Source organism: Sphaeramia orbicularis, chromosome 7 (assembly GCF_902148855.1).
Source record: "Sphaeramia orbicularis chromosome 7, fSphaOr1.1, whole genome shotgun sequence".
Taxonomy (NCBI): domain Eukaryota; kingdom Metazoa; phylum Chordata; class Actinopteri; order Kurtiformes; family Apogonidae; genus Sphaeramia; species Sphaeramia orbicularis.
Window position 1 is genome coordinate 22,056,609 of NC_043963.1, and position 26,875 is coordinate 22,083,483.

At 35.1% G+C, this 26,875-nt stretch overlaps 1 protein-coding gene across 1 annotated transcript in view; it reads right to left on the bottom strand.

Annotated features, from left to right (window-relative positions):
- Nucleotides 1-552: 552 nt before the first annotated feature.
- LOC115421790 (formin-like protein 13) overlaps nucleotides 553-26,875 on the bottom strand; it is a 61,312-nt gene continuing 34,989 nt past the window's right edge. The window contains exons 11-17 of the mRNA XM_030137719.1: nucleotides 23,119-23,205; nucleotides 19,730-19,882; nucleotides 15,742-15,871; nucleotides 15,560-15,592; nucleotides 15,110-15,207; nucleotides 9,441-9,524; nucleotides 553-1,002 (exon numbers count right to left, since the gene is read on the bottom strand). Of these exons, the coding sequence (XP_029993579.1) occupies nucleotides 901-1,002; nucleotides 9,441-9,524; nucleotides 15,110-15,207; nucleotides 15,560-15,592; nucleotides 15,742-15,871; nucleotides 19,730-19,882; nucleotides 23,119-23,205 (687 nt within the window). The 3' untranslated portion in view covers nucleotides 553-900. The remainder of the gene's footprint in view (nucleotides 1,003-9,440; nucleotides 9,525-15,109; nucleotides 15,208-15,559; nucleotides 15,593-15,741; nucleotides 15,872-19,729; nucleotides 19,883-23,118; nucleotides 23,206-26,875) is intronic.

The following is a 26,875-nucleotide window of genomic DNA, read 5'->3' on the forward strand; positions in this document are numbered from 1 at the left end:
TGTATGAATCAATACCTCGGAGAATTGAGGCTGTAATTGCCGCAAAAGGCGGACCTACACCATATTAAATTATATTTTGTTGATGTTTTAAGGTGTTTCCATTATTTTGTCCAACCCCTGTATTTAATGGATCAACAGGTATCAAACATTTTAAATCAGTAGATAGTTTTGGTTAATAGTGGATGTTTGGGTCTTTATGGGTTAAACGTCTTTTTGCTACAGATACCTGTCTTCTGTTTGATGGGGCAGTTTTCTGTTGCCTTCGCTACGATGCAGATGTGGTTTCTGTTTGAAAAGCAGCCTTGGAGCTCCTCCGGGAGTACTGGCAAAAAAGAATGTCCCCAACCAAAGCGCTGTTATGTCTTGAAAATAATCATGGACTAAAGTACAGCAGCCTCATCTGGCTCCTGTAGTGTTGTGTGTTTTGTTCTTGTGCCAGCAGACGGCTGTGGGTATTAGAAACACACTTCAGAATGAGTGTTTCAGCAGAGGAGGATCAAGTCCTTCATTACTGGTTTTTCTCAAAACATCAGTAAACACAAAGCTAAACCAATCAGACCAACCTGTGACATACATTGACTTTTATTCATAATCAGAAAATTGATTTCCATGGAGATTACATCAGCATAGACTGCAAATACAGTCAATTACATTCATGGTCAAACATCCAGTATTTATACCAGCATAGAAAAATGACAATTTCACTTATCTGTCCTACAGCATAGATTCTGTTTTATATATATATATATATATATATATATATATATATATTTTTTTTTTTACATCTTTATGATTTTTCACCATGGCCGAGATCTACTAAAGATTCCTTTTGGTTTCTGGAATAAACACGATCAGCGATGCAGACTCAGTCGTCTCTAAAATGTACTGTGTAAATGCAGCTCATACAATTTCAGCATGAGCCCTCTTGAAGTCGTGAATAAACTGACAGATCAATCCAAAGAGCTCCTGAGAGTCTTGATCCACTGGTTCTCCAAATTTAACCTTGACAAAAGAAACACAGAATGAGCTGCTTACAAATTTAAAAAAAAACTTTAAGCTTCCAACAAGACCACTTTCCAAGACCTTTGAGCTACTTAAATATAACATTTTTTTTTTATTTAACAAGGAAATTTACTTTGTTGAGAAACTGGTACCTGGGTCGTGCATATTATTGCTTAACAATAGTCTTTTGAGTAATTAACTCATATTCTGCTACAGCATGCAGTCCATTTCTCAAGAGCTCTTATTCAGTGAGGTAGCTGTGTAGTACTGAATTAATACTTAAAGTTAGAAGGCTGAGGGTCACTGGCATGAAAACTATGAATAAATCTCCAGTCAAATTTTATCACAAAGGGTCATAGTGGCAAAGTGTATTAATTGGCTGAGTGCATGCAATGGACTGCACAAGCATCAGGACTGATTTTTTATGCATTTTCACTATAAGTTTTGACCAAAATGACTGAACCCTTGTGTGCAAATAACCTGTGACTAATAATGAGAAGGTTTATCCAAATACTTTTATGACCTAATGCTTTTATAGCTGTGCTTTTGGCTTCAAGTTTGGGCACTTAGGTAATATTACGGGCTATATTATTGCAACAGAGACGAGCTTTGTGAACAATTCCACTATTTTTTTTTTTTCTACATTAGAGTCATTTTACTTCTAAGTGTAGTACAATTTGACTGATGGTAGATTTTTAAAGGGGCTATATCAGTGGTGTCAAACATGTGGCTCGGGGGCCAAATGCGGCCCGCCAAAGGGTCCAGTTTGGCCCCTGGGATGTTTTTGCCAAGTGCAAAAATTCCAGTCTTGAATTGAATTAAGCAAGAAAAATTTAGCTTGAATTAAGGAAAAAATCTTGAATTAAGCCAAAAAAAATCTTCAATTAAGTAAAAAAAAATCTTCAATTAAGTAAAAAATAATCCTCAATTAAGCCAAAAAAAATCTCAAATTTAGCAAAAAATCTTGAATTAAGCCAAAAAAAATCTTGAATTAAGTAAAAAAAAAAAAATCTTGAAATAAGCCAAAAAAAATCTTCAATTAAGTTTTAAAAAAATCCTGAATGAAGCCAAAAAAAAATCTTCACTTACGTAAAAAAAAAAAAAATATATATATATATATATTGAATTAAGCCAAAATAAATAAATAAATAAATCTTGAATTAAGTAAAAAAAAAAAAAATCTTGAATTAAGCCAAAAAAAAAAATAATAATAAAAAAAAAATCTTGAATTAAGCCAAAAAAAATCTAGAATTAATAACTTCATTTTATTTTCTTTGTTTTAGTGCAAAAAATAACATTAAATTATGAAAATATTTACATTTACAAACTATCCTGTAACACTAAAACGTGAATAACCTGAACAAATATGAACAACCCGAAATGTCTAAAGAAAATTAAACACAATTTTCTGCCTGTTCCTCAGTGTTTAGTGTCTTTGTAGATCTGATCCATAATGCACATGGAGAAATGATAAGTTGAGGAATAATATTGTTAAAATTGGACTAAATTTTCTTATGTTTTTAAATTTAAATTTCAGGGTTTTTTTGGTGGGGGGGTAGATAATAAAAGTAAGTATTTTCATAATTTAATGGGGGGGTTTTACACTAAAATATAGACAGAAGTTTGGAGTTGTCATCATTTATAGGTTATTATGTGAGTATTTTTCTGGTCCAGCCCACTTCAGATCAAATTTAGCTGAATATGGCCCCTGAACTAAAATGAGTTTGACACCCCTGGGCTATATGTAATATTTCTACTTTCAGGTGTTTAAAAAAATTACTTAAAATTGAGTGTTTAGAATAAAGAGTTGTGACATTATGTCAAAGATGCCAATGTATTAGACTGTAGAGATATGTGCTGGATATATTCATACCAACTGTCTGACTTTTTAACCTTTATTCGAACCTTTATTTGTCTGACACATTTATATGACCACTAGAGGGAGTAGTGAGTCACTCTCTGGTCTCCCATGGTGAAGAAAGAATGAGAAAGTGACCAGATGGGATGAGAACCACTAAGAAACCACTTTTAGAACCAAAGAAAGTGTCAAAATGAGAAAAGTTAAAAGCACTATTGTCGTTTTCACTACTGGACACAGCGCAAAATGAAAAGAATGGACTTTGATGCTAAAATTGCTGCATTTCTTCTACACTGATGAGTTTGATTATGAGATTTATGAAAGTATAAAGTTATTATGTGATGTTATTACATTTGTTGATCCATGGTTCAGACTAAACCAGTGGTTCTCAGCCTTTTTTGGCTGGTGACCCCATTTTAACAGCAAAAATTTCTGCCAACCCAGACATTCAGAACGGAGACTTTTTTTTTTTTTTTTGCTAAAATTAATTTATTTTTGATCATATAATAGTTTGCTATACTATGTTGCAAATAAATATTAATTTTAGACGACATTTAGTCTATATAATGTATATTATTATGGACGGAGGCAGAAAAGCCAGGTGTAGATTACTGCACAAAGTGAGAATTTTATTTTCCTTGGTCAGGATATGTACAGTCAGTCCAGCTTGGATTTACAAGGCTGACATTTAATACTGAACAAATAATAACACAAACTATGAATTATGAAAGAGCTGCAGCATCTGAAACCGACCACAATGAACATTTGAAAGATAAACAGTACCACAGTGCTTCAGTTTCAGCTTCACAGTTTATCATGTCTTTTATGGTTTGGGACTGTCCCTCTCAACTCACCACATATTTTTTATTAGTAAGTTATTTTTTGTAATTTTTATCAGTTACTATGAATTCCAGGCAACCCCATCTGAATTCCAGGCGACCCCACATAGGGTCCCGACCCCAAGGTTGAAAAACACCGGACTAAACCATGACAGTTCTGACCTTGTTTGTTCGATTCCAAACAGATCTTCAGTTTCTTCTGTTGACAACACAAACCGTACAGAAAACAGATGTGATGTGTGGTTTTGCTGTGACTGTTTCTAAGCTAAAAGTGCTGTAATGTAAACTATCAGCTGAGCAGCACATGAAGATTAACAGACACTGTTATTTTGGCAAACTATCAAAATTTCTCAGGAGCTCTTATTCAATGAGGTAGTTGGTTATTGTGGTTATTTTGAGTTTTACTATGAATTTTTGTTTAAAGAGGAAAACTTGATACAATAATGCAGATGTGTATAGTCGTAAGAGAGTTCTTGTGTGTAACAGCTGTTTCCTTTTTGGAGAAAACCTCGAGAGTAAATAATACTGTAAACAACAACAAGCTTCAGTCTTTTTTCTGTCCTAGCATTAATTCTGTGGCAGCGGTGGCCAGCCTATTTGCTGGTTCACCACTGCCCCTTGCTGTTCATAGTTGGACTTAATTTATGAGTCTCAAAACTACAAACTAGTCATTTTACTGTGTTGGAGGGGGGTCTGTATCAGCTGTCTCATGGTACATCCACAAGATCAGACCATGACCTCTGATTGTGGATCTGTTCTGTTGTGTTTTCCTATAGTTGGAAAAGACTGACACATTTCTCACATCTCTTTACATATATTATTGTATGCAATGTGCAAATCAGTCTGCTTAAATTTCTCCTCATATATATTGAAACTAATTGATATATTGATATGCTTTGACTTGTGCCCAGTGCAACACATCAGTTCAGCCAAAAGAAAGGGTTTTTATTTCAGGAAAAATCATTTCAAACATTCAGAGTGACAAATAAATGTTTTTTTATTGTACATGTTCATACTGTGTCCTGTAAGGATCAATAAAAAATACACAGCCAAGCTTCAAAAAGACTTTGAAAAAATAATAGGACAGTCTGTTATATAAATCAATGTTTTTCCAAGAGTGTATCAAATGTCTTTGGGTCTCATTAATGAGTAAGGACATGAACGATAATGAGATCGATTGGTGTTTGGAAGTGCAGGTTGAATCACAGCAGAGCAAAGATGACTTTAGCTACAAAATAACTTGCTGGTAATTGTTTTGGTTTCCCTTTAGATGTACATAATTGTTTTACTTGTACTTACAGAACTCACTGTGAATGTCACTGTGAAAAATTAGTCACAGACACACTGCAGTTCTCTATATGTGCAAAGCAAAACACATATCCCAAAGGATATAAATGTAAATAAAGTAACAACTCCAGACACTGCAACAGTCATTGCATCGAATAGAAGCGTCTCATCTTTAATCTTCTGGTTTTAGTTATTTGCTGTGAGAAGTGAGATTAAAAACACCTTATCTGCAGTCACTGAGGTGGAATTGATTATGCAATATCTTGCCTTTCCTGATACTGTCTATTGATGATACGTATGTTCTGAATCATATTAGTTATACCATATACAGGGTGTGTCAAAAAAAAAACTAGACATTTTGAAAAATTAGCCCCAGTTCCGCATTTGATAATTTTTGGGAATTTTCTTTTACAGACATCGGTAGGTAGGGGATTGGTGGATATTTGTCCAAATTTACAGACCCAGGTTTCCATGCATGATTGAGCAGGGGCAAATTGCGCAATCCAAAATAAACTGGTTTGCGTGAAGTAGCGGTGGGATTTAAATCCAATCAACAGTCATGGGAGGGGACAATGGGTATGCCTCTTGTTTTCCACAAAATTGCTAGGTTACAGCATTATGCAACTTGTTTAGGCCTGAAAATGTCACTGAGGACAGGCCTAGTTTGAGTTAGGGTTAAGGTTAACCTAAACAAGTTGAATTAACTTTGAAAGGCAGGAACAGCTGCCATGGGTAAAGAAATGAAACTGACATGGTGGCCAAAGTGTTTTTTTTTTTTTTTAATTGAACTTGCGAAAATTACAAACTCTCAACGAGGATAATAATACAGTAATACAAATGAACATAAATAAAATGAAGTACAAAAATCATGGGGATATGTAGGACAAGAGCAAAAATACATTCAAATACAATGCAGTGCAAATCATTAGGCATTTTAGGTGGCCAAAGTGTTTATGCTGTAACCTGGCAATTTTGTGGAAAACAAGATGGATGCCCATTGTCCCCTCCCATGACCTTTGATTGGATTTAAATCCCACCGCTACTTCTTGCAAACCAGTTTTAACTTGGATTGCGCAATTTGCCCCTGTTCACTCATGCATGGAAACCTGGGTCTGTAAATTTGGACAAATATCCACCAATCCCCTACCTATCGACATCCATAAAAGAAAATTCCAAAAATTATCAAATGCGGAACTGGGGGTAATTTTTCAAAATGTCTAGTTTTTTTTTTATACACCCTGTAGTTGTCAGTTGTAGGGTTGATTGTAAAAAAAAAAAGGTGTGCAACACATGTGTATGTGGAAAATCTATTATATTATCATAAATAAGGGGCTTTGTAAGAGCAAACATATTACATAAAATGTCTCTTTTGTTTAGTGATTTCAATGTTTTTGCCCCTAGAGCAGGAAGTATTAAATGTTCTCTCTAAAATACATCCCCCAGAAGGTTTTTTTTTTTTTTTTTTTTTTTTTTAAGATTGTTTTATATTTCATAATTTTGCATGTTGTCTGTTCACGGGCATCATTATGAATTCTCCTTCCCCTTTATAAGATGTGACTAAATATGACACCTTTACCCCAACCTGCTGCTCCGTTGCACAGCACCACAGCTTAACCATTCTAAGTCATTTTCTCAGATGCTCCTAAGGGGTTTCTTTATATATGCAGGACGTTTCAGAAACAGCATTCAAGCTTGGTTCTTTTGCAGCATAATCACAAGGAGGGGGCGAGGACACAGATGTGACCTTAAATGTCACCGGTCTGATTCAGACTCAACCTGGAGGATGGATGCATGACAACACTCAGGAAGAAACAGACTGACCTGATAAGAATAGTAGTGTATTAATTCACATGTGGGTTATCGTGCCCTGGGGTCAACTGAGGCTAAAGTAGAAGATTATTCCGGTTTTACTTACAATTTTCTACTTAAAGTTCTATGACCGCCTGAAAAATTGAGTGCCTCACATGTTAGAAAATGATCTAATTTTCATTAAACATGCAGTGATGGTGGTGCATTGTGGCGCTGCAGCGTGATGGTTACAAAATGCGACTCTGATTGGCCTGCAGGGGACATGACAGTTAAAGGTCAAATTGTTAAACTTTAAAAGGCCACAGCTGCTGCAAGAGCAGAACAATTTCAATAAAAAACTTAGAGGAATAATTTATCTTGTAAGGATTTTTCGGTAAAGGGGCTTGATAGCGTGCACATAAGCTATAAACCCCCGGCTGATTTTTCTCTTAAACTCTAAACTAGTCATTTTAAAAAGAGAAAAGCAGCTGTGATTTGTGCCCAGCAAAATATCAGAAGGACACCACTGTTATTTTGTCTTCAGTTTTATCTTTGCTTACTTGTGTGTGAGTTGTGGAAAAGATTTTAAGTGCATTGGAATCTAATTGTGGGTCCACTATAACACAATTCAGTGCTAAGCCTAAAGCTTACAGCTAACCCCTTCATACTTCAGCGCTCAAACACAGCATGAAGGGCTGGCAGAGTGTGTGCGATGATGGATTGTCCATAGAGATGTAAGAAAGGTGAGAAAATAGGTACTACTTTCATATTGATTATTTTTGGTGGTGGCTCTGTAAAAAAGAAATAGCACCTGTTAAGATGTCAAAAGTAAGCTTGAGCCCCATAAACCTAATCTAACCAGGTTAGTGAGCAAAGAAAATGCTCTCCTTTATTACTGAGAGCGTGATAAAAGAACTCACTGGGACCAGAGCCTCCACTAAATCTAATGATATGTGAGACAGAGCACGAACACAAGTGCACTTCTACACACTTCTGGAACAAAATCATTAAATAATATCTTTTGATCTTCAAGAGTCCAGTCAACATCAAAAGGAACTAAACTAATAAATCATGAAGTATTAATGAATGCATTCCACTATGTTACCTATATATTTACTGATTAACCAGTTACTCCAAACATAAACTACTTCTCCATTTAACCCTTTCATGCATGACATCCACATAATTTAATTCATTTTCCAAAGGATTATAAAGGCAATATTCTCCAAACCACATGGGGGCAGTCTCTATAGACCCGAAGCAATACAATGAAAAAAAAGGATCATCTTAGTTGTAGAATTTGGACTGCTCTGTGATCTCCTAAAGTTAACCTCGTAAGACCCAACTATGGTTTCACTGTCCATGTTTGTGGACAAGAGTACAAGAGACTGTCCACAGCAAAGGACATCCCATAAAAATATTTTTTAAAAATTCCTTCATTCATTCATTCACTTATTTGTTTTGAGCAGAAGAAAAATGTAAAAAAAATTTGTGGACAAGAAACTAATATCCGAGCAAATACATTAATAAATAAAGATGATCAAGACAAAATAGCAATAGCCATGTACACTAGTAATAAAATAAATTCAACATGTACTGCTCAAAAAGGAGTGGGAAGAAGAAAACTTATTAAATCCCACCCCCATCTCACATTTATACCACATAACCCATTACTTTTGCTTCCTTAATGATATAATAACATCTGTTTAGAGTCCTAATAATGTAAATAACCGATAGAAAACAGATTAGGAAAACTACATAACTTATAATACAATATATTTCAACAATAATCACATACCAACATGGTAAATAACGACAAGCACATACCAACAAAAGTCCAGGATCAGCAAAAAATGCATCTGAAAAACTCTGCATCATGATGTTTCCAATATAGGCAATTATTTAATTAAAAAAAGCCAAAACTTGTACTTTCCTGGGTCCCAGGAGGTGAAATATCTTCTTGATAAAACCATATTAAAAAAAAACAACAAAACAACTAAATGCATTTCAACTTTAGCCTAATTATGAGTAATAAAATCAATGTAAAAAAATAAAAAATAAACTAATTTTTTTTTTTTTTTATAATTCATGCATGAAAGGGTTAAGCTATAGACAAAAAAAAAAAAAAACTTTGTGTTTTGAGTCTTTGTGGGCTCATACGTTGCTCTTTTAAAAAACCCATCCAAACCCAGTAGGGGTGCTATCACAGCCTCTCATTTTTATACTTTTGTAGATCACTCACTCCCTATCGTTTCAATGTGACATCACACATTAAGGGTCAAGATGAACTTTGGCAAAAAAAAAAAAAAAAAGAAAAAAACATCAATTACTTACTAATCCTGAGGAAATTATCCCAAAGAATAAATCGAGCATATTTCAAAGCTACAAATCAGCCGTCGCTGCTGTTAAATGATGTGGAATCCATGGACCTGTACTGTATATCAGATGCATTATATATATATGTGTCTGAGCCCTCAAGGACACCTGGTGAAAAAGAAGTAACCTTGGGGACTTCTTCCTTTAAAATATATGTACTCTGCCAGCATAGATAGGGGAGATAAAATGACAAATAATTGAAGAGGGCCATCTAGACTCCACAGGAACAGAGGAGCATCTATCTCAGAGGCTGTGCAAAAGAGATATTGAAATAATAAGTCAAATATTACCAGTATGACAGAGTAGAGTTTCTTCATTTCCTCACATGTCTTCGTCAGCGCCGAAAGCTCTGTGTTGTATTTGTCAATTGCCATCTGGGGTTTAAAAAAAGAAGCATAAAAAGCCTGTGATGAAATTATTCAGTCATTCATTAAATTTCACCATTTAATCATTGATCAAATCAAACTGATGCCGTTAAATGGAATGACTCCTAACCGCCACAGCTGTCATTTTTACACCATGTAAACCGGGGGTGTCAAACTCATTTTCTTCTGGGGGCCACATTCAGCCCTATTTAATCTGAAGTGGGCCGGACCAGTAAGATAATAACATGATAGCCAATAAATAACAACAACTCCAAATTGTTTTAGTGTAAAAAATGACATTCAATTATACCAATATTTACGTTTACAAACTATCCAAATAAAAAGGATGTGAATAACCTGAAAAACATGAAATTTGTTAAGAAATATAAGTAGAATTTTATCAACACTGTGCCTCAACTTATCGCTTATACACATGCATTACAGATCCGATCTACAAAGGGACAAAACTTTTAGTAACAGGTAGAATATTGTTAAAATTGCACTTAATTTTCTTTAGGCATTTCAGGTTGCTCATATTTGTTCAGGATATTCACATTTTATTGTTAAAGGATAGTTTGTTAATGTAAGCATTTTCATAATTTAACGTTTTTTGCACTAAATCAAAGAGAAAAAAAATGGTGTTGTCATTATTTATTGGTTATTATGATATTATTTTTGAGTTTAATGCCCTAACTTGCACTTTGCAAATTCATTCCACGGGCCGCATTGAAACCTTTGGCAGGCCGGTTTTGGTCCCTGGGCCCCATGTTTGACACCTGTGGACCAGATCCAGTCACAGGCTTAGTTATTTTTAAAGCATGTGGCCCCCTGCATCAAGGACAACAACAACAATTTGATTCTTTTATAAGTGAAAAATAAATTGCCATGTTTTATTGTTCTGCCTAGTAGAATGAAAACTGAAAATAGATTTTAATCTCACACCAGTGCCACATAAAGATGCACTACAGAGCAATGTTTTGATGAGTGATACAAATTTGTGTCTGTGGATGAAAAAAAATACAGTGAGATGTAGAGGACTAATACATGACGTTTACTTTTTGTCTGAAAAAAAAAAAAAAAAAATCATATAATAGATAAATTAATGCAATTCTTCCTCTTCTACCTTAATTCATAAAGATCTAAAACCATGGCGACTCAAACCATCTACCTGTTGATCCTCTAATCCTATCAATGTATGTAAATAATTGGTGTAAAATACAGTTTGTCATCTTTTCATGGTCGTCAGATATGACCCATTTGGATGTTCAGAGGCTCCATAGTTACCATGGAAACCCTGTCATCTTCTACAACATTGATTCACCAGTAAAACCCATGGAGTTGGATCAATGACAGTGGATGGACACTTGGTTTTACATTCAATTAATGATATACTTAATGAAAAAGTCACTTTTTCCTTCACATTTTCTCTGTTTTGATGTAATAACCTTTGAAAATATTGAGTTTTCATTAATATCTAAATTAAATATAGAAAAATACATGATTTACAATAAAAATGCAAAAATACAAAGGATAATATTATAAGAAATGGTGATTAAATAGAGAGAAAAATTTATTTGAGATCTCACATAAAAGTAGCACTGGGCCTTTATGGGTTAAAGTAAGTCATGTGTTATACAGTAAAACCCATGGAGTTGGATCAATGACAATGGATGGACACACTTGTTTTTACATTCAGACATTAATATTTTTGCCAAAAACGTCACTTTTTCTTCAGTTTTCTCTGTTTTGATCTAATAACTTTTGAATTCACTATTGAGTTTTCATGAACATCTAAATTAAAAATATGGAATTAAATGTAGGAAAATACACGATTTACTGTGAAAATGCAAAATATAGAGCATAATATTGTAATAAATACTGATAAATTGCATAAGAAAGGTTAAATTGAGAGGAAAAATTCATTTGGAAACTGCCACAGAAGTAGTACAGGGTCTTTATGGGTTAAAGAGTGACCATGTTTGCATGTGGAATAAACAAAAACAGTGTGACAGTGTGTGCATAAAACACAACAAGAAGACAACTACAAGTCCATAGAAGTACATTTACAACCTTGAACAGCACACCACAGTGTACCTTTAAAGACCCAGTGTGTAACATTTAAGAGGAACTAATCAGACACTTGGACTGAAGACAACAGTTTCCAGTTTGTCCCTGTTTGTTTTCACTGGTGATGAAAATGTAACAGCAAATCTGTGGTTTATTAGATTGTGTTTCAGTCACATGTATCACTGTCAGCCACTTGTATTAGTCCTAATGTTTACAATAAATGATATTGTGACTCAGCTGGGAAATTAGGGACATGTTTGGTATGTTTGGTTATTTTTACCTTTGGTTTTTACATAAAAGTACGTGGTTCAGTTAAATGACAGACTGTGACACTGCTGTAAATGGGGTTGACCTGTCATAGACCTGTCACTTGTCTCATAAAATGATCTTTATATGTATGTGTGTAATTTTAATTGTGTTTTATTTATTTTAACAAATTTGTATGGTCACCTTGAGTGTCCTGAAAGGCACCAATAAATAAATTTTATTATTATTGTTATTGTTCTTATTCTTATTCTTATTATTAAGGATCATCTCAGAGGTTGTCTGATTGTTATGGAGCCAAAAGTTTTCACAAAATAGTTGATTTATTCAGTGAATTGAGCCACTTCTCCCATTGAACACCAAACAGAAGTGTCATTTTGTCCCTTCTAACTGTATCTGTCTCTTCTAATGTATGATGTATTTATATTTAAAGACTGAGATGTTGCACCTTAAGTCTAAATTTCTTTTTGTTGAATGACCCTTTTATGGCATTTAGAGAGATATTCCAAACGAAAAGCAGGAACTAGTACATACTGTACAAATTTCTGTTGTAATTTTGTTATAATAGAGTGTTTTGATATGTATATTTGGTATATATATATATATATATTTAGAACTTTACATATATATTTTAGTATTGATAATGTCTTTACTGGATTTTTCATTTTACTTGCACAAAACAAATGTAACACAACCATTTCACTTGGAATTAATACAGTATTCTGGTTCTAAAATAAACAGATATTTCTGTAATAACACACAAGAAACAGCAGGTAACGTAAACAGCTACTACTAACTTCATAATATAGTATTTATTTGGTCAACATAAACTCTTTTGTGTTCTCTGAGATCAGATAACTAATGTTAGCTCACCTAGTAACAGATGTTAACAAAGGTACATGAACATTTATAGGTTATTCATTTTACATCAGGTGGTTGTGTATCATTTGAGGCTGAATAAATTCTGCACATCCCATGAAATAACCATCAGTTAGACTGGTTTCAGACATATTTGTGTTGTTGTACTTAACTACATTAGCTAGTGTTTTACCTCAGAGTAACCTTAGGTGATTAATATTGATTGATAGGTCGATATTAAAATTGCCACAGATACATAGTATTTTTTTTTTCACAGGGAAAAATAGTTTCTCCATCCATTCACTGAAAAGTTCAATACTTGAACCAGGTGATCAATATATACAACTAATAATTATATTTTTCTTCTTTTCATTGTGGATCTCTACAGTCACACATTCCATCGTTTTATTTATTTCTAATGTCATCTCTGTTAAGACCATACATTTTACTGATTTATGAATGACAGATAATAAAATTCAAATACATATTGAAGATGTTTCTGTGAACGTCTATCCATTATTTCACAACTATGATTACGGAAATTTGCCACTATTTCCATTAGAATACCTGTTTTCTATCTGACTAATCACTTAAACTAATATAATATCAAAAACAAGAGAAAACTCCACAGATTCTCAAACATCCTCAAACTAAAATACACATAAGTTTGTTTTTCTTCATCAGTTATTACGCAATAAATAACATAATCACTCACATCCAGCTGTTAAAAAAAAAACAACTAAAATACATCTGCTGTTAGACGTGTTCTATAATAGATAATAAAAACAGTCCTAAAAATATTAATTATTGAATGACTGGGCTTAGTAGTGTGTCCTTGTGGCACTCTTGTGACTTTAACGAGGGATAAAAACATTGGTGTAATGTTGAATAAATAAATGTACAAGCATTTATATCTGTGATTTCCATTTACACAATGCTTTGGCCTTCACCTGTTCTAAAAGCTAATTACGGTTGCCGACACAGTACTGGAGCGTGGAAGTTTTACAGAGGGGTTTAGCAAAGGGTCAAGTACAGAAATGGAATATAATATGCATAATTATGTTTTCAGAAAAATTAGAATTGTTGTGTTTTTGTTGCCTTAAAATGAGCCACTTATATCTTTGTATCTACAGAAGGAGCAGATGAGTGTGTGCCATTTCTTGCCCTTTCAACTACAAACACAGAGCAGACAAAAAAAAAAAAAAACTGGCTCTAATAACAGGCTGCCATGTTTTTGCAGCCACTGCTAGATGTCACACACTGAACCTTTAACCCATAAAGACCCAAAAAGCTGCTGGCAGCCAAAATCATGTTCTGATCTAAAATGTTTAATACCTGTTGATCCATTAATTCTGTTAATACATGTAAATAACTGGTGTAAAATACAGTTTTTTATCTTTTCATGGTCATCAGATATGACCCATTTGGACGTTCAGAGGCTCCGTAGTTACCGTGGAAACAGCGTCATCTACAACTTTGATTCACCAGTAAAACCCATGGAGTTGGATCAATGACAGTGGTTGGACACTTTTGGTTTTACATTCAGTTAATGATATACTCACCGAAAAAGTCATTTTTTCCTTAAAATTTTCTCTGTTTTAATATAAAAACCTTTGAAAATACTGACTTTTCATGAATATCTAAATAAAATATAGGAAAATACATAAATTACAGAGAAACATGCAAAAATACACAGGATACTATTATAAGAAATGGTGAAAATAGTTACCATGGAAACACTGTCATCATCTACAACATTAATTCACCAGTAAAACCCATGGAGTTGGATCAATGACAGTGGATGGACACTTTTGATTTTAACGTTCAGTTAATGATATACTCACCGAAAAAGTCATTTTTTCCCTCAAATTTTCTCCGTTTTGATACAATAACCTTTGAAAATACTGACTTTTCATGAATATCTAAATAAAATATAGGAAAATACATGATTTACAGTGACAAATGCAAAAATACACAGGATAATATTATAAGAAATGGCGAAATAAGTTACCGTGGAAACACTGTCATCATCTACAATATTGCTTCACCAGTAAAACGCATAGAATTGGATCAATGACAGTGGATGGAGACACTTGTTTTTATGTTCAATTACTGATATATTTTGTTGAAAAAGTCACTTTTACCCTTTTTTTTCTCTCTTTTGATACAATAACCTTTGAATTTTCTCTAAGCTTTAATGAACATATACGTAATCAGTGAATGAAAGTGAAATACATGATTTACACTGAAAAATACAAAATACAGAGGATAATCTTACAATAAATGGTGAAAAAGCGCTTAAGAAAGGTGAAATAGAAGGAAAAATTACAAAAGTAGCACTGGGTCTTCATGGGTTAATTAAATGAGAAATAAACAAATCAAAAATTAAGAATTTACTGCTTTACCTTTAGATCTTTGGAGAAGTTTGTGTGATTTTCTCCTGCTTTTCTCTTCTTGGAAGTTTTTCGATACTGGATGACTTTCTTTACTTCATTCTTCAAGACTGAAGCGAAACATAAGTTGGTTACCATCGATCATATTTGACCATCGAAGCCAAAGGCTGCACTGTCTGCTCTGATCCTTAGAAAGGCTGTTTTTGTGTTTGTTTGTGCTGTAAGTCACCCTATAGATCTATGGATATTATATTGGACAGAGCCTAGACCATAAGACCTGGGTACTTAATCTCCAATTACATACAGATCCAAAACCTGTTAAATTACACTACTGGTGCTTCCTCAGTAAAAAAAAAAAAAAAAAAAAAAAAAAAGGGTTTTGGGTATTGGCATAGAAAAGCTGTGTCAGCAAAATTCAGACTAACACCATTTGGACCCAGTAGTAAAATCTGATCTACTCACCATCTACTTCTGCAGTCAGACCTTTGATGGAAGCTGTCCAAAAGAGAGAGGGAAAAAAAAACACTATGACACACACACAAAAAGCTTACATTTTGCTTAACTAGCCCCGACTGAAACATACCACACACTTTTTTTTTTTTTTTTTTTTTTTCAGCTTTGATCAAATCTTGATTAGCTTATACCTCCTGGGACAGTTTCAAATTCTGCCAGCTCTTGGGTAAAAGTGGCCAAGCACGGTTCATGTAACATGATCTGTTCTACAAGGGCGTGGAGCAAGGTGAACTTTTTGTCTCTCCCACGGAGCTGAGAAATCTGTGGAGAAGAGAGAGCGTAGTGTGAAAAAAGGGCATGGCCTGGAAAATATTTTAGTCTCTTGCTACACACAGCACAAAGACACGTAACATACACATCTACTGTATGTTGTACTCTACAAACTCTGCAGAAAATACTCATCAGTGGACTGTTTTAACACTTACTCTATTTGGGTGCTTCTATGAAACTGGGTTCGTTTTGGTATCTGACACTTTGCCAGCTTTTTAGACCCAATAATAAAAGACAAATTTAGACATATTTCCCCCCAAGATGTACCTAATGATGACCTCAGATAAACACAAAAAAAATTATACTCTTGCTCTGAGCCATCCCAAAATTAATGAGTTTTTTAAACAAATATTTGGACCAAAAATAGGACTAAAATTGGGACATGAAAAACTACCTAGGTGTCAGTGCATTTGATCTGGAAAACATAGCTTGAAATTGTTTTGTATAAATAAAGACACTGTGTTAAATTTGACGATCCTAGTGTTTTTTCTAATTCAGACATGCAGGTTTTTCATAAATCGGCAGTCTCACTCCTGGTTTTGTATGTCACCCATTGTGTCCACTTGTGTTACATGCAGAACCTGCCTACTTAAACACATACAAATCACGAATGATTTTGCAACAGCAGTCATTTTTGTGAAACAATCTGCCTTGGATAATTAGTTCAATTCCCAAAACGTACCTGTGAGAGAATAAAGAGATATTTTTTTAAAAAAAATAGAGGTGCATGATTTTCATGTCCTATTTACCACTATAAATAAAGGCACTGTGTTAAATTTGACGATTTTAGTGTTTTTTCTAATTCAGACAGGTTTTCATAAATAGGCAGTCTCATTCCAGGTTTTGTGTATAACCCATCATGTCCACTTGTGTTACATGCAGAACCTGCCCAGTTAAATGCATATAAATTGCAAATGATTTTGCAACAGCAGTCATTTTTGTGAAACACTCTGCCTTGGATAATTAGTTCAATTTCCAAAATGTACCTGTGAGAGAATAAAGAGATATTTTTAAAAAAAATAGAAGCGTGTGATTTTCGTGTCCTTTTGACCACTATAACTAAAGACACTGTGTTAAATTTGATGATTCTAGTGGTGTTTCCAATCCATACATGCAGGTTTTTCATCAATCTACAGTCTCATTCCAGGTTTTGTATGTCACCCATCGTGTCCACTTGTGTTACATGCAGAACCTGCCTACTTAAACACATACAAATCACGAATGATTTTGCAACAGCAGTCATTTTTGTGAAACAATCTGCCTTGGATAATTAGTTCAATTCCCAAAACGTACCTGTGAGAGAATAAAGAGATATTTTTAAAAAAAAATAGAGGTGCATGATTTTCATGTCCTATTTACCACTATAAATAAAGGCACTGTGTTAAATTTGACGATTTTAGTGTTTTTTCTAATTCAGACAGGTTTTCATAAATAGGCAGTCTCATTCCAGGTTTTGTGTATAACCCATCATGTCCACTTGTGTTACATGCAGAACCTGCCCAGTTAAATGCATATAAATTGCAAATGATTTTGCAACAGCAGTCATTTTTGTGAAACACTCTGCCTTGGATAATTAGTTCAATTTCCAAAATGTACCTGTGAGAGAATAAAGAGATATTTTTAAAAAAAATAGAAGCGTGTGATTTTCGTGTCCTTTTGACCACTATAACTAAAGACACTGTGTTAAATTTGATGATTCTAGTGGTGTTTCCAATCCATACATGCAGGTTTTTCATCAATCTACAGTCTCATTCCAGGTTTTGTATGTCACCCATCGTGTCCACTTGTGTTACATGCAGAACCTGCCTACTTAAACACATACAAATCACGAATGATTTTGCAACAGCAGTCATTTTTGTGAAACAATCTGCCTTGGATAATTAGTTCAATTCCCAAAACGTACCTGTGAGAGAATAAAGAGATATTTTTAAAAAAAAAAATAGAGGTGCATGATTTTCATGTCCTATTTACCACTATAAATAAAGGCACTGTGTTAAATTTGACGATTTTAGTGTTTTTTCTAATTCAGACAGGTTTTCATAAATAGGCAGTCTCATTTCAGGTTTTGTGTATAACCCATCATGTCCACTTGTGTTACATGCAGAACCTGCCCAGTTAAATGCATATAAATTGCAAATGATTTTGCAACAGCAGTCATTTTTGTGAAACACTCTGCCTTGGATAATTAGTTCAATTTCCAAAATGTACCTGTGAGAGAATAAAGAGATATTTTTAAAAAATAGAAGCGTGTGATTTTCGTGTCCTTTTGACCGCTATAAATAAAGACACTGTGTTAAATTTGATGATTCTAGTGGTGTTTCTAATCCAGACACGCAGGTTTTTCATGAATCTACAGTCTCATTCCAGGTTTTGTATGTAACCCATCGTGTCCACTTGGGTTACATGCATAACCTGTCTACTTAAACGCATATAAATCGCAAATGATTTTGCAACAGCAGTCATTTTTGTGAAACACTCTGCCTTGGATAATTAGTTCAATTCCCAAAATGTACCTGTGAGAGAATAAAGAGATATTTTGAAAAAATAGAGGCGTGTGATTTTTGTGTCATTTTGACTGCTATAAATAAAGACACTGTGTTAAATTTGATGATTCTAGTGGTGTTTCCAATCCAGACATGCAGGTTTTTCATCAATCTACAGTCTCATTCCAGGTTTTGTATGTAATCCATTGTGTCCACTTGTGTTACATGCAGAACCTGCCTACTTAAACACATATTAATCACAAATGATTTTGCAACAGCAGTCATTTTTGTGAAACACTCTGCCTTGGATAATTAGTTCATTTCACAAAATGTACCTGTGAGAGAATAAAGAGATATAAAAAAAAATAGTAGAGCATAATTTTCGTGTCCTTTTGACCATGTTACATGCAGATTTTTGTATTAAATATAATGTAAAATAATATAAAAATGTTTTTTGTCTGAAAAATAGTTTCTTTTATCTCAGTAAATATTTCTTTTTAAAACATACCCAAAGTGCTTCCAAACTTGCTTCATAACATTAGTCTACATCTGGTTTGAATTTTTAGCCCCCATGTCCAGTTACATAGAAGCACCCATATAGATTCTGAGTGAAATTGCATGTGTTATTATTGCTATTAAGTACTTGTACTAAAATGATCTTCCAAATATTGTGGCGCCCACACTGTTTTCTAATGTGTTTTTCAATTTACAGTCCAGTCCAGCTCTTATTCAAGAGATGCTCCATGTACTGAGGCTCACGGGCAAATAACAAGAAAAAAAAAAAAAAAAAGATCTGAGATGACCTTGATGCATTTTTCTTGGAAGCAGCCGGTCATTAATTTGATGGAAGAAGAAACTGTTTACTCGTCTCAATTAGATCCTGAAACACCTCTGAGGGAACACAAGGCCTCGGCTTCATTAAAAGGAGCAGAGGACCTTTTACATCTCTGCCAAAAGTACTGCCCCTTAAAACCATCCCAGAAGAAAGACTAGGACATAGAAGTGTGGTTCAGATGTAAAGGTAGAAGAATGGGTGGGTAAAAACACACAGAGACGACAGTACATCCAAAAACAGGATTTTAAATAAACCTGGAAAATATCACTTTTTTGGTGTTATGAAACGATACAGTAAGCAAAAACTGCACTTCAGCCACTGGAGGTTAGACTTTGTGCAGACTTTTACTTCATTATGATCACAAAACCATTAGAATGACCTGAGTGAACTTAAAAAATTGCAACTAAAAAAAGGACAAGCGAGACTGATGAAAAAAAAAAAAAAATGCAGAGAAGTCCTGCAGTATGAGTAGTCTTATTAGCTTTGTGCTGCAACTCAATCAAAGGTCAGGCAACAGTGGTAGAGTCATACTTTAGGTAAGGAGGAGAGGCGGAATCCCTTGGCCTTTTCCTTTCCGGCGTTCTCATTGAGGTAATTGCCAATGGCGAGGAGGTACTCCAGCACGGAAACAAATGACCTGGAGTTGCACAGCTGCGTGCACATTCTGATCTTCTGGTTAATCAGCTGAAGACAAACACAGGGGCACAAAGTAAAGTCTTTTTGTTCCGTAATTTAACAGTTTGTGCATTCATTGTTTCACCCAACATGTGACATTTAAGTAGAATGAGGCTTGTTTTTTGGTTTGCAGAGCTTTCAAACGGAGGACAAAAATAACTCAAGCCTTTTGGTATTTTACATTATGAAAATAATCAACACCTCATTTGACCTCACAGTATGAATAATCACAGAGTTGTTGTTTGGCAGGATTATTATTTGGTATGCAATTGTGTCAACTGCAAATATCCCTCTAGAATATATGGCAAGATTTCCCTGTTTAACCAGAGCACTGAACAGATCCTGCTGAATATGGATGGAAATTAAACAGACAAAAAAGAAAAACAAAAAATGGAGATGGATTTTCATTTTTGCCAGTGGTGTTTTGGAAGAAAGGGGGGTTAATGATATGGGAAAGTGTAGTCCTCGACAAAGAGTTAGCTTTTCCAAATAAGGTATGTGCCAGCCAGCAGCAATACTCTCGCCATATGCTCCAGTTTTAAGAATAACTTTCCAGAACTTACCAGAGGGACGGCTTCAATTGCACAGAAGAAAATGGAGAAAGGAGATCCAACTACATCATATAATCTACCTTTGTACGCTGCCATCTTTAACTTAGTCTGTTAGAACATACCTGAATACAGACCAGACTCTAAAACCCCTGATTTGATATTTGATGAGGACCAGTTAACATGTCAAAGTACAAATACTGTGTAATTATTGCAGAACTACGACTAAAACTGACATTGTAGGTTGACCATCATTTTGACAGTAAAATGTGAAGCTGTCAGTAAAGATGCTACAGTCAGTTTACAGAATCTGTGCTTTTGTGTTGAGAGGAAAATATATGTGCTACAGCTAAGGGAATAATAAGTGGTTTCATGATTAAATAAATATCAGATAATGACAAAATTGGTTCCACTAAAAGGGTTGCGATTGCAATTTGTAGGTTTTACGTGTATTTCTGGGGTTTTATTTGATATTTTCTGTCCGGGCCTGACAACGGAGGTTGCAGGGAGAGGGACTCCACAGTGGAAGTCCTGCAGGCAGACACTCTTGTTACCCCGCCCCCTGAAGGGGAGGCAAGGGGTGTTGTTTTTAGTTCGGTTTGTTTCATTGTTTCTTTGTTGATAAATGTCTAGCAGCAAAACTATTGGTTGAATTCATACGAAATTGGGTTTATAGATTGCCAGTGACCCAGAATAGATCTGATTGCATTTTGGGAACAATAGGTTTAAGTTCAAATTTTTTATGAATTTTTACAATTTTTTTTTTTTCCCCATTCACTTATAATGGGCAAAATTTTAAATGTCTGTAGCAGCAAAACTATTGGTTGAATTCATACCAAATTATATTTATAGACTGCCAGTAACCCAGAGTAGATATGATTACATTTTGGGAATAATAGGTCAAAGTTTAAATTTTTTTATGATTTTTTTTTTAATCTTTTTTTTCTCCCATTTACTTATAATGGGCAAAATTTCAAATGTTTATAAAAACATCAATTTACTTCAAACTTGGCACATATATAGAGGCAGTTGATACGCTGACATCACCACACACATAGACGTGATGACATCAGCTGGATCGATGCCAAAATAAGCCACGATACATGCAAGGGGCGGGGTTTGTTGTGCCTGGCACCACTTGTTTGTGTCTGTACTTCCTTGAATCTCACGTTTATATTTGATCACAGTTGCACACAGAAAACAGGTTTATATAAGCCAGAACCACAATGCAGAATTTAACTTGTCACAGTAACCCTGAAACTTTGCACCTACAAGCACACCATATAGGAAAGAAACATTTCCCAGGTGGGAACTTTTTCATTTCCTCTCCTCCAGTACTGTCTGTGAGGATGTGTGTAAATCCTCCCTAATGTTGGAGACTTAAGTAATCTGTCATATCAGGCTGTTGAGGGCTATACAGTATTTTGCAAGGTAGGAGACTCCTATTTTTTTCTCTATCCGAACATACTGTACAGTGAAAGTTTGGGGTGATTTGCAAATTAGAAAGATGCATCCGAATGGAATTATCCTGGTACATAAATGCAGACATTCGATTGTAAATTGACCTGTTCTAAATGAAGTTACAAAGCAACCGAAATAATAAAAGAGTAAAGAAAAGAGTAAATTCGAAGTTAATGAAATTGTTAATCTTTCTTGTCAAGTCATCTAGCCGGTATACAATATGTTTGTCTCTGTGTTTTAGACAAAGAAAAATTACTGTCACAGTCAGTGGATTACAGTGCCATCATTCTTATCCTCTGTTTCTCTTCATTTTTAGACAGTCAGCAGACAACAGATTAGGACTGAAGCACTGATGCTGAAAGCAACAGAAGTTCGAGAGAATCACATAAAAAAACAAAAACAAAAGTTAGGAAAAAAATAAATAAATAGGAGCTGGGAGGTTTGCTTGTCTGACTGCAATATCTTCACACCCTGCAGCCCCCAACACCAATAAACAACAATTCTCTATAAGAGTGTTAACCATTTGTCTGACTAATGATGAACCTGAAATGTCTAGATATTTAGACAGCAGCAGCCAACACGTGTGTGTTACGGTTCGACTCCTAAAAGCAACTTCTTGTACTTTAATGAAATTCTATTCCCACTTCATTTTGTTTCTGTCTGTATTCACTTAAGAGTGCTTGAGTTTAAAACTTTGTTCAATGAAGATAAATTCGTGATTTTTTCCATTGTTCTCCCCTGTGAAAAAACCTCAAAGTGGGTTTTCACTGAATTTTTGATAATGGTAAAAAAAAAAAAAAAAAAGACTTTGCATGTTTCACTCCTACAGAAAAATGGAACTTGATTTGATTAAGATATATCTTTTCCCTCTGTCAAATGAAGAGAGCTGTCTCAAAGTGCCTCTCATGTTTTTCTGATTTGAAGACTCTTAACCATCCAGCAGGAAGAATAAAAAGCCACCACTTCAAACATAAAACTCAGACTGGAAGGAAAGAGCTTTCATGTATTAACTTCAGTTTGTTCCCAGATGTTATTTTCATTTATGGCCAAAGTCATGATGTATCTGAACATTAGCATTTGCATTACTGAATAAATTTGCATTTTCATGTTTTCAGTCTTTGCTGCAGAGACTGTTTTACCCAGCTTTAGAGCTTTTAAGAATGGGACAGACCTTAAAACATCTCAATGTCTGATTCGAGCTATGATTTGACTCTGCAGGTGAATGCGCAAACTCACCGGTTGCAGGTCGTTCATGCTGATTGGTAGCTCTCTCAGAGTCAGCAGCAGGTCGAGTTGTGTGCTCAGGTAGGGGATGTTGCACATCTGTAGAAAGAAAAAAATGTGAGAATAATAAGCTGTGAATGTGTGTGTGTGCAGGAGAGGTGGTGGATGCACACGTGTATGCTGCAATTATTACATCATCGCACAACCCATTCCCACATAATTATTCAGATGTATCTAAAAAGCTCTCAATAAGATTCTCCTAATTCAAAAGAAATTTTTAAAGGTGCAGTATGTAGGAGTTATGTTCTAAGGAATTATAATATGGCCTTGACTGTCACCAGACATTAAGGAATCATGTTCATTTCAAATACTGATATCAGTGACCTGCCAGAATATTTGCATTCGAAAAGCTCAGTGTCAGCCCCGAAATAATGTTTATGTTGTCATTGTGTGTTTTGGTCTGAGGCTCCGCCCATCACCTGTCTGCCAATCACAGAGTCAGTAGCCTTTTAGCATCCAGGTTGCCAGTTCCCACTGAGCTGCAACTGGAACATTTCTGATAATAAATGCCTGACATTAAAAAACCTAAAAGGCCTCTTATTATTCCCAAATACGTCGTGACAAAGTGAGAAACAAAACAAGGAGATGTATAGGAGATGATTCAGAAACATGGAGACGGCTGAAAACAGAGAAGGATTTGAAGACCGACGCCGGCTCTGCCTTAGTCTGACCACCTGGTAAGAGCCACTGAGAGCCGTGGCCATGGCCGTGGCCTCTTCACCCTGTCCCTTCTCCCGGGGCTGGGCTGCAGTCTCTTCTTCTGGCCCTGGTGAAGAGACTGCCGGTCTGGGACTGGTGAATAGACCAGGTACCGGTGTAGGACTTGTCTCTTGCCATGGTAGCTCCTTGTAGTTCAGTGTTTTCTGTGGAAGTGACCTCTTCATGTAGTGGTGTGTAATCCAAAGGGGTGGGGTGGGGGGGTTCGGTAGTCCGGCGTCCGTGGTTCTGCCAGGGGGTGGTGTGGGCAGAGGTGGGTTATCCCAGCTCCATAGAGTAAAAGTCCTGCCATGTATTTGTTCCACCCATTCACTCACTGAACCAGCCCATTTTGATGAGCACAACTCCTCATCCAGGTCGATGGATAATTAGTGGAATCACCTGTGTTAAGTGAACAGGTAGAACCAATACATGGCAGGACTTTTACTCTGTGGAGCTGGGATTACCCACCTCTGGGTGTGGGGTACAGTAGCGATCTGTTTGTACCTACTCTGCTTGTACTTCGCAGAGTAAAAGTGAAACTTAAGACTCATTTACCTTTTCCCTATCTCCTGAATCTTCGCAAACTTTCATTTTAGTGGGCGGGATGTTAGTCTTGTTCTATTATATATTATACTTATGCATAATAAGTCTGGTGATGATTTTTTTGTATGAAATTTATGGTGTGGTGGCAAGGATTTGTGGAAACGCTAGCAGTAGACGCTCATACTGGATGTGGCAACCCTTAGTCTGGGGGGAGTCGGAGAGGATACCACGCTCTACAGTATTTTGAATGTGATTGCAGTACCAGTTTTGGCCACAATCCTACATACGGCACCTTTAAGAATGATCAGCTTTTCTAAGAAACTCCACTCATCTACTCCTCTTTTCAAAAAAATTCAAACCTCTCTCAGTTTTTGATGTGAACGTTTACCAGACCTGTGTCTTCATGTACAAATATGTTCACTCAACTCATGTTCTTCCCAAAGTTTTCCAGAACTTCTTTATGTTGTCTTCTGTTATTCACAATTATCCTACACAATATTCAAGCAAATTTTATCTTCCGTACTGCCAAACTTCTGTCAGTCAGTATTCTGTAAAATATCGTGGACCACATCTTTGGAATAATCTACGACCTGAACTTCAATCAGCATCTTCTTTATCATTATTTAAAAAGCATCTGAAAAGGACTCTGATTCATGAAAAAATGTAAGGCTGTATATCATTTGATTTGTATTTGAGGATTTGTGATTGATTTGCATTTTTATTGTTTTTACTTTAGTTTATTATTTCAGTTATATCATATTTTTAATTCTTTTTTCTCTCTTTTTTTTTTTTTTTCCTGTGTATTGCTTATTTCCAGGGAGGTATTCACATAAGCCTTTTTTGGCTTTTATCCTCTCCAGCACAATGATGTTACGTGTTTGAATGTTGTTGTTTTTTTATTTTTCTCTTGCTGTTTTATGATGTGCAAATAAATAAATAAATCAAAAGCAGCACTGATGGCAGATGCTAAAGGGATAACTGCAGTTACTCTTTAACGTGGAGAACTCACATTACCTCAGGCTAAAGCAGATTGCTGCGGGCCTGTCGAAAGCCTGATTTAACAGAGAAACTGAAGGCTTGACACCTTGAAACGATTGGCTGAGCTGCCTAGTCGACCTTTGTGTTGGCGCTAACCTCCAATAAATCACTCTACGTTGTCAGACTGTCTAACTCAGGCGCAGGTACATTTTCCCAGAAGCCAAAGGGCACTCAGTCTGACGGATGTTTAAGGAAAGTTATTAGGATTTGTGTTAACAATTTAAAACATGTAATCATTTGGCGATTTCTTTATTTTTTTTGGTTGTTTTTTTTTTTTTTTTGTTTTGGAGAACCCGGAACATGTCATCCTGTTCATTTTGGAGCACTGTGCTTCTCATCTTGTCACATTTCCCAACACATTTATGAATTTCTAATGGAGGCTTAACAGATTGAGCTGATTCTATGCCAAGGTAACACTGTTATAATTTAATTCCTCTCAGGCTAAAATTGTGTTCCCACATTAGTCACTGGGTTTGAAGTAATCATATCCTCAGGTATTTTGCTCAGTTTTTCTCTGATCCATTATGAGAAATCCCAGTGTTTCACCAAATGTGAAATTCTTCCACTAGATTTCCTTGTTTTGCACAGATTAGTCATTATTTACAATACATAACAATAAAATCTTCTGCAGATACACTATATGGACAAAAGTATTGGGACACTTTGAATTCAGTTGTTTCTTTTCTAACAAAGGCCTGGGATACAAAACAATAATGACAAATAATATAGTTTTATATTGTGATAAATATCATTGCATTGGTTAGTTGTGTTTAAAATGTTATCTTTGCTTCCAAATGGTGGTTTTAACTTTTACCCATAATAACCCAAACAGCCACCGGTGTCCAAAACCATCTACTGACCTAAAATGTTTAATACCTGTTGGTCCACTAATCCTATCAATACACATAAATAATTGGTGTAAAATGCAGTTTGTCATCTTTTCATGGTCATCAGATATGACCCATTTGGACGTTCAGAGGCTCTGTAGTGAAAGTGGAAACACCGTCATCTTTTACAACATTGATTCACCAGTAAAACCCATGGTGTTTGATCAGTGACAGTAGATGGAAACACTTCGTTTATGCTCATTTCATGTAATATTTTGTTGAAAAAGTCAAGTTTTCTTAATTTTTCTCTGTTTCTGATATTATATCATCTGAGCGTTTATGAACATCTACACAATCAGTGAATTAAATATGAGAAAATAATTGATTTTCATTGAAAAAAATGCAAAATACAGAGGATAACAATACAATAAATGGTGATAAATAACTTAAGACAGGCTAAATAGAGAGAAAAATTGATTTGGGAACAGACACAAAAGTAGCACTGGGTCTTTATGGGTTCATTTCTCTCATCATTTATTTATCAATGACTATGATTTTAAATGTTCTACCTCTAAATTTCTATAATATTTTTGTGCTCTGAA